The 10824-nt window shown below is 54.8% G+C and overlaps 1 protein-coding gene across 2 annotated transcripts; it reads right to left on the bottom strand.

Annotated features, from left to right (window-relative positions):
- Positions 1–3374: 3374 nt before the first annotated feature.
- CFAP107 (cilia and flagella associated protein 107) lies at positions 3375–10400 on the bottom strand (the record flags this gene model as incomplete). 2 transcript variants are annotated; one of them, XM_084241514.1, is made up of 4 exons in its annotated part: positions 3375–3556; positions 4410–4587; positions 7649–7762; positions 10287–10400. In XM_084241514.1, the coding sequence occupies 4 exons, from the start codon at positions 10398–10400 to the stop codon at positions 3375–3377; spliced, it is 588 nt and encodes a 195-aa protein (XP_084097640.1). The 2 variants fall into 2 exon arrangements, with proteins under 2 accessions (XP_084097640.1, XP_084097641.1); XM_084241515.1 differs by lacking the exon at positions 7649–7762.
- Positions 10401–10824: the final 424 nt, after the last annotated feature.

Raw genomic sequence — 10824 nt, 5'->3', positions numbered from 1 at the left:
TTTCTGCCCTCCAGCCATTAGGATGGATGATGGATCCCTGCGGTCCTGAGTCCATGCCTGATGGCGGGCACCTGGAGTGGGGTGTGGGCATAGGTAGATGGGATTCACCTGGGCTAAGACTGTGCTTATAAGGGCGGCGTCAAGGAGACGCCAGCAGAAGCAGAGCAGAGCAGCAGAGAACCGCAACAGCAGCAGAAAACAAGACCACTAGAGAATGCCAGAGAGCCCAGGTAGAGTGAAGACTTGCTGGGGGCTGGGAGGCCTGCCAGCCTCCCGGCCCCCCAGCACCCCTGCCTGCCGTGTGCCTGGTAAATCCCAATAAAAGCCTGAAAAGCCACTGAGGGCTCCAGGACTCTCTCCTCCTTTACCCCATCTGCTCAGATCATAGAAAACCTGCCCTGTGTCCTCCTGCCCCTACGCATGTGTATATCAATGAATCTGTACCCTCTGAAGAAATACAATTCCAGGACCTGGTGAGCAGTACCCCTCAGTGGCTTCTACCAGCTGGTCATCTTTGCCAGAGAGTTAACATGAATCACGAACTCAGAGCTGGCCCAGCCCTTGTTGCCCAGACGCAGTTCTTCCGACCTGGAGGATGTGGGCACGGGGGTGGCTGGGATTCTGCAGAATCCTCAGGCCTGTGACCGCCCTTACTCCACCCCAGTCCTGTTAGGGTCACTGAACAGCCTGGTGGGATTTTGACCCTCACACCAGGTCTCTGCAAGTGGACCAGGCATTCCTGGGCAAGGAGGAGACTCGAGTCCAAGGCCCAGGCTAGACCTTGGGAGTGGCCCAGCTCAGGCCCAGATGCCTCGCCTGCAGACCGGAGGCTGGTTGGAGGGGAGGGCCTGGAGACCAGCTTCCTGCCCTCCCAGATGTGCAGACACAACCCCGCTGGCTCTCGGTTACACTGTGCTCTGTCTCAGGAACATTCCCTGGTCTTCTCCCAACCCTGCTCTCCAGGGCCATCACATCCCTGGGACCCTCTCCAGCCTCCCGGCCTCTCTGCTCATGGAGCCTTCCAGCCAAGTAGAGCCCCCAGCCACCAGGGAAGCTGTGCACCACCCCAGTCTCTGCAGAGATCATCAGGGGTGTCTCTTCTCTCAGATGAAGAAATCAAGGCCCAGGGGTGTGAAGTGATATGTCCAGCAAGCCCATGTCTGGCCAGAATCGGGACCTGGACAGGAGACCCACAGGCCTTTCCCAGCCTCCAGGGATTTGCCTTCAATTCATGTACAAACTCTCAGCAACCGTTCACCCAAGTTCGTCATCAGCCCCCAGATGTTTTCCAAGAATTATCAGAAAATAGCTGGGGGAGGTCAGGGAGGGGGATCTGGTTTTGAATTATTTCTACATGTGCCCCTTAGAATGAGTGCCCATCACAGAGCCGGACTGAACCTGAGACTCTACCCACCTGTAAATTAGCATCAAGTTGGCCACCAGGGGGCAGGCTTAACCGGCCGTGGGCCAAGCTCGGGCCTGCACCCAACTTGGCGCCTAGAGTTTTTCTGCAGCAGCTTCCACAGCCAAAGCACCCTGTCTTGGAGGAGGGAGTGCCTGCATGTGAGTGGACTCCGCCCGAGGTCTGGGTCGTCCTTGAGATTGTGGCTCCATCACACCTGTTGTCCTCGATCATACCTGTCAAACAGTAGGCCCTGCCATGTACTAGAGATTTCCTCTGTCCCAAACTCTGGGCTCAGTATTTTTATCTGAATTCGGGGTTACCATTATACTCATTTGAGACAAGAAGAGATGATTCAGAGAAGGACAGCAGCTCCTTCAAGGTCACACAGCCTGTAAGGGGTAGACTGGAAATGCTCATTTGAATGCTTTGTAACAGATGCCGGAGGAAGCCTCGGACTGCATCAGGCCTAGATGGGTACACGGCTATTTTTCACTACAGAATCTTTTTCCAAAGAAGTTGCACAAATAAAATAAGAGTGGAGTAGCTCTGCCCACCCCGGGGGTCCCCAGGGCGGGCTCCCCACACCAGCAGCCTCAGCAGCACCTGAGACCAGACCCTCAGGAGGGTCCTACCTTAACATTCCCTCCTGGGGATGCTGCTCAGGTGTGAGAGCGGAGACATTAAAACCCCACCCTGGAGGCGCCCAGCTGGGCTGGTGAGGGTCAGGACCACCCCCTTCGGAGCAGCCAGGCCCCCAGGAAACACTGACTCAAGGGGTTCCTGCCCTTTGCTTTCTTCTTTAGTTGCTAGAATGTGAGAGCAGGTGCCCAAAATGTCCGGAGAAGATCCTTGGAGGAATTGTTGTATCCATTATTGTTACTGTTATTATTTTGCAAAGTAGAAAACACCTGTTGTTTATTTGTGCTCATCTGCTTCTGTGGCAGGATGCATGGGTGGACGTCGGAACCGCGAACACCTGGCCCGGTGAGTGCTCTGTTTCTAGAGGTGGCGCAAGCACAGGGCTCCTCTGACCTGAGCAGGACTCGGGGGGCTGCTCTCCTCGGAGGGGAGAAGGGAGACACAGGGTTCCATTCTCAGGATGGCTGGGTCCACCTTGGTGGACACGGTGGGCAGAGACTCCGAGGGGAGCGCGAGAGGGAGACTCCGGAGGCCGACAAGCCCCCGGCCCGTGCAGCTGCCACCCTCCGTGTCTGCCAAGCGAGGGAGACCGGCGAGGTGGAGGCCGGGGCTCTCGCTCTCAAATCCCGGCAGAGCAGGCACCGCAGGGGTGTCCTCACCCCACTGGCTCCACATCAGGGGACAGCACAAGCCCAGGGAATCTGGTCCTGGGCCAGGACAGCACCCGAGTTCTTCTGTCGGGGGTTCCCCCTCGCTCCAAAACTGCTCACCCCAAGTCCCCTGTTCCCAATCACTAAAACGATTTGGGATCGCAGGGATGGAGGGGAGACGCGGGTGTCCTCCCTCCTTTGCCTGGGGTGCCTAGGGCACAGGGCTTGGCTGCCCCCCACCTGGGGTCCCGCAGAAGCAACCCCATGGGGAGGTCCCCGGAGTTTTCCGTGTGGATCTCAGAGTCAGATCCGCTTCTTGGCTGAATCCGACCCTCGCGGAGGTTGTGTACCCAGATGTGAGGCTGAGGAAGCCGCATCCTCTCGCTGGGCCTCAGTCGCCCCTGTGTGGAAGGAGGAAGTGGCACCCAAGTGCCTTCCATTCTCTGTGACATTCTGTCTTCCGCACACATGACACTCGTGGTGCCGAAAGCTTTAATGGTGGGATGGACCAGAAAGGAGCCTGAGGGGTTAGAGAAGGGGCAGGGACCCCAAAACACAGACCCTGACTCAGGGGCCCCTCGGAGGGACCGGATGAAACACTCTAGGGCTCTCCGGCTGGCCAGACAGTGCTGGGGGGTCCGGTTGGCTCTGCCTGCATGCCGGGGGGTTGGGGGGCATCCTCAGAAGTGTGGGATGGGGCTCAGCCGACGGGGAGGGACCGGGATGGCGTGCTCCCGCTGAGACATGGCACTCAGGGGGGGTCTGGGGTAGGAGGAGGTGTAAATGCTCTCCCTCAGGCCATGCGGGGGGGCCAGCCATCGCTGCTTCAGTTGCTCATAGAAGCCGTAGTTTGTAGGGGGGCCTGCAAGAGAAGCCAGGGTCGGGGTAAGAAGGACCCTCATTCGAGGGGCCTAAGCTTTCCCCAGGAGGCTGGCTCGGGGCCTTGGTTGCCCTGCTAAGGTTATGCAGAGGGCCAGGGGACTCACCCTGTCACTTCTGACCCTTTGCGTCCAGGGCTGCAGAGACAAGCAAAGGATGGGGGCCCCCAGGGCAGGTCAGCTGGAGGACACACTGGCCCACGAATCCCTCGCATCTTGTTGCAGCAGGAACGCACGCTTGCTGTGGCCTGTGGGCCCTGCGTGGTCTTCCTCTTTCACCCGCACTCCCGTCTGGGGGTGCTGTCCCCTGCAGACCCTGCCTGGCCCCCTCCTTCTAGCTCAACTGCCTCAAGAAAGACCATCCCTCATCCTTTCACCCGAAAGTGAGATGTTCTAATTCCAAGTACCTATCCCAGCACAGACCTGCCTTCTGTACTCGATTCTAAGTAATCTTGCTCATCAGTGGTGTCTTATCTGCCTCCCCACTGGAATGTTCGCGCCGCGGCCAAAAGTTCATGTTCGTCCCTGCTGTGTCCCCAGAGCTACAGCAGGGCAGGGCGCCAAGGCAGGTGCTGTGGTATTGCTCTCCCAGCTGTGCCCCAGGTGAGCGTGCCGCAGGGGTGCAGGGGAGGGCTTCCTTGCACTGTCCACATGGTTCAGGGTCAAAGGGAGGGGTGGGTGCAGCTGTGGGGGGGGTGGGAAACAGGGCCCGCCCTGTCACCTCATCCCAGTGCTGCCTGGACCAGGGTCACCTGTGGGTCCTTCTGCAAGGGCCGGGCACATCCCCGCCTATCCACACCCCTGTGGTGGGGGCCCCTCCCAGCCCCACTCAAGCACCGAGAAGGGGGAAGTCAGTTTTCTCCGGGAGCCACAGCAGCTTCTGTCCGCTCCAGGTGCGGCGCGAGGGCACCCCTGGGTTATAGTTGTGCCGGTTGAAGTGGTCGTCATAGCTGCTGACCAGGTAGCGGTGCGAAGGCTCCTGGTGGTGTGTGATCAGGTGTTTGTACGGGAGCCCCTGGATGGACAGACACAGCGGGCGTTACAGCTGGCCTGGGTGGAGCCAGACTGCTATGGGGGGGTAGACGGAGAGGGACCCCCCCAGGACCCCCCAACGGAGACATGCATGTCTGTCTCACCCAGTGCAGCTCACCTTCAGTCTCATGTCCAGCTTAGCTGCGCCCAGTTGCTGGTACGAAGGCCCCCCTCACCCATGCCAAGTCAGTTCACCCCCAGAATGAGGTATGGGGGCTGACGTGACAGCCCACCCAGCTGAATAGGAAAATCACACCCCCTGGCCTGAAATCACACCCCCTGACTCGTCCTGTGTCTCGTCCACCCAAGTGCCCATTTCCATGGCAAGTAGAGCCGTCGCCTACCGGGCCTGGCGCGGCATCTTGTATTTCAGTGACTGTGGGAAGAGCCAGAGAAACCCCATAAATTGTCTTCTGCAAAGGATTTACAGCTCCCTCAGCTGGAGACGTGGGGAGGGATTTCTTTGGTGGGGAGTTATTTACGGGGAGAAGAAAGTCGTGTCTCCTTACTCTGGAGTTTTGCCTGAATCAGTGCTTTTCCTAAGAAATCCTCTTGGCCCTGCATGAGAATCCCGGGGGCTGGGCTGATTTACAGGGGGACGATGTCGATTTCCATGCCCATCCTCTTGTCTGGAGCAGACAGGGAGGTCTGTGTCTGCCCTGGTCTGGAAACGCAGGCTGCACCCAATATTTCAAGTGCTGGTGCCATAAATAAGTCAGACCACAATGCCCGAGGGAGACAAAGGAGTGGACACAGACATTAAGCAGGGGTTCCCAAGATCTCCCTCGCCAGGTATCCAGAGTATACTTCAATGCCCAGGAAAGCAAGCTGGAGGGGTTCCTGGCCACAGAGGGAGCGGGCGGCGGCACTGCAGTGGGAAGGAGGGGCACCCTGCTGTTCCTCGGGTTAGGGCACAGCCCGGCTGCCTGGATCAGTGCCCAGGGTTTGATCTAATCAAATATGGCAGGTGACAGGCAGAGACAACAGCCTCTGCAGGAGGAGTCTGTTACTTAGTTCCCGAGAAGGTGGGGGCGTGTGACCTCCTGCAGGGCCGCCCCTGGGGCTGGTCAGGGGCCAGGAGGAGGGCAGAGAGCCTGGCCCAGAGCCTTCAAGGTGACTTCCCAGGAGGGACCGGGTTAGAAGTCTGGGATCATGGAGTTTGAACAGTTTCCACGGGCTCTGGGCTATCGGTGTCTCTGGTGTGGGTCTCGGGGCCGGGATGACTTAGCAGAGGGGGAAGCTAGACTAGCGTGTGAGCTAGATGAAGGGGGTGGCTGGGGGCCTGGGCCCCTGGTTTGCCTCTGAAAGGCCTGGTGTCAGGCGAGGTGTGTCCTCTCTAGGAACACGGCAGCCTCGGGAGGGATGTCTCTGCAGGAACAGCAAGGCCCTGACATGGCAGAACATCACAGAACACTCAAAACTCAGAACACACCAGCCTCGGGGAAGGGCGCGTGGGAAGGGTCCTGGGGGTGATGGCCCATCTATCCAGGTCCCCTAGGGGAGCAGAGGCCCGGTTGCTGAAGGAGAGGAGTGAGCAGGGGTGGGAGCTGGCAGAGAGATGCCCCAGAAGGGGAAATGGCACTCAAGTGGTTCCAGGGACCCAGCCTGGCATTTTGAACATCCCCAGGGGTGAATATCCAATTGTGTGTGTGTGTGTCTCGGGGAAGGGTTGTTAATTTCTATCATACTGTATGTATGTGTTACTCCTTAGTTAGGGTTTGTGATGGGCCCAAAGGTCTTGAAGAAAGGACACCTGGCGTGTCTTGACTACTAGGCTGTGTGTCTCCTGTGCGCTGGGGGCTGGGGATCTGGAACTTCAGAGGTTGGTTCTAATTTTCACCTTCTTAAGTGCATTTGTGTCCTTAGTGCACACTAATGCTGAAGGTGGCCAGTCTCAGACCATCAGCATGGCCTGAGGGTTTCAGCCAGGTGCAAGGATGCCAGTGTGGCCCAGGAGCCCAGCATGGCCCAGGGAGGCCAGTGTGGCCCAGGGGGGGCAGTGTGGCCCAGCAAGCCCATTGTGGCCCACGGAGGCCAGCGTGGTCTGAGGATGTCAACATAGAACTAAAATTAGGTGCTTTTTATCCTGACTAGGATTTCTAAATGCACAAGACAGTCCATGGTGGATGATGACAAGGGACATTCTTATTTGATAACAGAGCAGCCACCTGCTCAGACCCTTATCAACAGCTTCGAATATGATGCTTGCCACCCCCAGGCACCTTGTATCTGAAAATTAGGACTCTGGCTGAGCCGTCGCTTCTGGAATGTTCCCATTCCAGAGATGTTGCCCCTCCTTTCATGCCTCCCTGCCCACCCAGAGTTTGGGCAGGGGTTGGGAGGTGGGGTGAGGTAAGGGGATAGAAATCACCTCCCTGAGCAGCGGGCTGGAAAAATAAGCAACTTGGGGTATGTTCCAGAGCAGGATGGAGCACGGTGGTGCCCCTGGTGGGTGGGGGCAGGTGCCTGCTCTCCCCAGGTGCACCTGGTGGGCAGCACAGCCTGGGAGGAGGCCCCCCTCCTGCTCCTGGAAGAACATGATCTGCATCCAGGGAGCCTCTGGACACTCTCACCTAAGTTAACAGAAACCTGCACCCCACTTGGGTGTGGGGTGTGCTGAGAGGTCACAGTGTCCTGCTCCCCACCCTGTAGGCTGGAACACAACCAGGCACCCATGGGGCGGGGGCAGTGATGAATGGCCCTGTCTCTTCATAGGGGCCAACAGGAGGTTGGGGCACAAGCCATCCACAGCGTGGTTCTAACTCACACTACTTGCTTGTGGGGTTTCCTGTGGGGTCCTAACTAGTCACCTTGATTCAATATCTATCTTTTTCTCTGTTTCCCTTACCCTTCAGCTGCTAATAAGGGCGATGCTACTGGGCGTTCCCGGGCTGGGGAGGGTATGAGGGAGAGTCTCCCTGTGCTCCCAAGAAGGATCTAGACCTAGAAGAAGCTGGTGGGTGGTGTCTCCCCAGCTTTGGGTATGAGACCTGTGCACTGGGGGCTGGGAATCCGGATCCAAGTGGGGACCTGCTGTCTCTTACCTCAACTTTCTTCTTCCCATACCACCTGGAAATCTGGTCCGGCCTGTGGCCTGGGAAGGGGACATACTCTGCTCTGTAAACGGACTGGGGTGTCTTGTCAGTGGCTTTGGTGAACTGGAAAAACAAACAAATGTTCAGGAGAACCCCTGTGACACCCCCAACCCCCACCATCTCAAACTTGTGTTGCAGCCCCTCACCTGCCATCAGAGGATGGCAGAGAAAGAGCGCATATGAACCCCAGGGCACCCCACATGATGCAGGCTTAATTGTGCCCTCTCCCTTCAGCATTTGGAAAGGAATGGGGTCAGGACCCCGGCACTGCTGGGCTGGCCAAAGAAAGGCCATTGTTGGGGTCACCCAGCTGTTCTCACCCCTGCGCCTGCTCCAGTCCTCTCCCTTGTGCTCCCCACCCCTCCCTTTCTTTTTCTTCTCTCTTCTTCACCCTTCCAACCCCCATATTAGGCTTTATGGATGATGTTTTTTTTGATTTATTATGGTCAATAATGTATATTAACAAAATGTCATCGAGCACATTAACTATCAACATCATCCATCTCCAGAACTTTTTCATCATCTCAACTGAAACTCTGCCCATTAAACTCCCAACCCTCTCCCCCAGGCCCGTTTTCTCTATGAATTTGACTCCTCTGGGTGCCTCCTATGTCAGTGGAAGCATATGGGGTTTCTTTGTGACTAGCCTGTTTCACTTAGTGTAGTATCCACAAGGTCCATCTGCATTGTAGCATTTGTCAGAATTGTCTTTCTTTTTCAGGGTTGTGTAATATTCCATACCATGTAATGTCCCATTTTGTTTATTCATCTATCATTGATTTACTTCCTTTCCCATCCTGTGGGTTGTCATTTTATTGTTTTTGGTGTTCTTTGATGAAAACAAGTTTTTTTATTTTGATGAATTGAATTTATCTACTTTTTCTGTTGTTGCCTCTATTTTTGAGGTCACAAATAATTGCCAAATTCAAAGCCATGAATATTTTCTCCAATGTTATCCGCTAAGACTTTTATGGTATTAGGTCTTCCAACTAGGTCTTGATCCATTTTGAATTGCATTTTGTGTGTGACAAAGTAACGCTACAATTTCACTCTTGTGCATGTGGATTTACGGTTTTCCCAATGTCATTTATTTTGGTGTAGTTTCTCCATTGAAGAATCTTGGCATCCTTGTTGGAAATCATTTGACCAGATAGGTGAGGCTTCTCTTCTGAGATTTTTTTTTCCTATTCCATTGATTTATGTGTCTGACTTTATATGCCAATATCCCATTTTAATTACAGTTGCTTTGTAATTCATTTTGAAATCAGAGACTGTGTGTCCTCCAACAGTTCTTTTGCATATTTTTTTAAGATTTATTTATTTATGCATACAAGAGCTGGGGTACAGGCCAGAGATGTGGGGGCTGAGAAGATTCACAGAGACAGAGTGGGGAGCAGAGCAGGTAGAGCCACTGAAATACACTGCTGAGGGGAGCAGCAGGTGAGTCAGGAGAGGTCTGCCTCACCATGTGGGATCGAACTCGTGCTGCAGAGGCTACGGATTGCTTCATAGTGCGGTGCTTAACCCCTTGCACCACCAGGGAGGCCCCAAATTGGCTTTTTCTAACTTGGGCATTTGATTGGTTGCTGTAGATCGTTGGCTATTTTCCGCCTAAGAAGTTCTTTTAGTGAGACTATAGTTGTTTTCCAGCATTTCCATGGGAAAATGGGGTCTTGGATCTTTTCAGTCTCCCATCTTTCTGACACCACCATGACCCCACACTCATATGCAACCCCTTCTGGGTGTGAGCTGACTTGTCCACAGGGCCCAGGGATTGCCTGGCCAGTCCTTCCTGCCCTTGGAATTTCTCCCACACACACACACACCTGCTCCTCAAACCAGGGCAAGAGCAATCAACGCTAACAACAGTCCAGGCCACAGCTGGCCAGGGAGGTGGTGACTGCAAATGCTTTCCAAGAGCCACAGCCCTTATGGCTCTCAGAAGTCACTCGAACTTCCCCACATTACACAGAGATGTCCATTCTATCTCACCCTCTTGCACATTTCCCAAGAAGGCATGAAGATGTCTAGATGTGTCTGCAGGCATTGAAGTGACTCAAGACATTCACCTTTAAATAGGTCGATTCAAGCAAAGTGCTTCTCAGTGGCATTTCAATCACAGGGGATCCCAAGAGCCTATTTGCTCTGTCTTGAAAGTGAAAATTGAAATGCCCAGGCAGGGGCACGAGGATGGAGCAGGAACCCAAGGGTGGCAGAACCACCCTGGGTACCAGTCAGGGTTTATCAAACCTGGCTCAGCAGTTACCATATTCTAGAAGGATCAGGCCAGAGATAGCAGAGGTTCTTCAAATCAAGGTGCAGAGAAACTGGAGACAGGGATCATCAGATACCTAGAAACCCTCCTCAGACGAAATAACACTGGGAGGCACATGGTGCTGGCACACCTGCAGTGGCATTTTTAAGATACTAAGGGGACCTTGATGATCGCTGGAATGTAATTCCCCAATATGGAGCCCAGAGGCCTAACATCACTTTCCTAAGGCGTTGTTATCTGTGACCTTTGATTCGGAGACCTCCCACCCCTCCTGCCAATCCTCCCCCGAAGCCCTCTGCCTGCCTTCCTTACCTTCCTCCTCTCTTCCTCCCAGTTTCCCGTGAGCACTCTGCTGGAATACTTGGCCTCGACCTTCCAGCTTGGAGTAGAGAATGGCTGTGGACTTACTGCAGTCAAAAACTGCATGGTAAGGGTGTACCCCAAGTTTCTTCGACTCAGCCCAGTTTAAGGGATCAAGGGTAGGGAATAGATGTTATGCAGTTGCTGCGTTTGGGGTACCTTCTTTTTCTTCCTGGATCCCCTACTAAATGAACAGTAAATGACACCCTGCCAACTTCACAGGATACACAGGCCAAAGAGTCCACTTTCAGCCTGTGGGGAGAGGAGATAGGATCTTGGGTTCCCTGCTGTTGACTGTCTCCAAGGTGATGAGCTCTCCGTGGCAATAAACACTGTCCTTAAGGGAGCAGCTGATTCTTCAGGAGAAAAATCCACTCCACAAAAACAAATCCAATCGACTACCACCGCCACAAAACCAGGGGTTGGAGGGGCCTGGTTCCCCTGTTGTCACCCTGAGAACCGTCTCCCTTGCTGCATGTTTACAAGTGAG

Source organism: Talpa europaea (genome assembly GCF_964194135.1).
Source record: "Talpa europaea genome assembly, chromosome: 9".
NCBI classification, from domain to species: Eukaryota; Metazoa; Chordata; class Mammalia; order Eulipotyphla; family Talpidae; genus Talpa; species Talpa europaea.
Note: the sequence above shows the minus strand (reverse complement) of the source record. Positions and strands in the feature narration are given on the sequence as shown.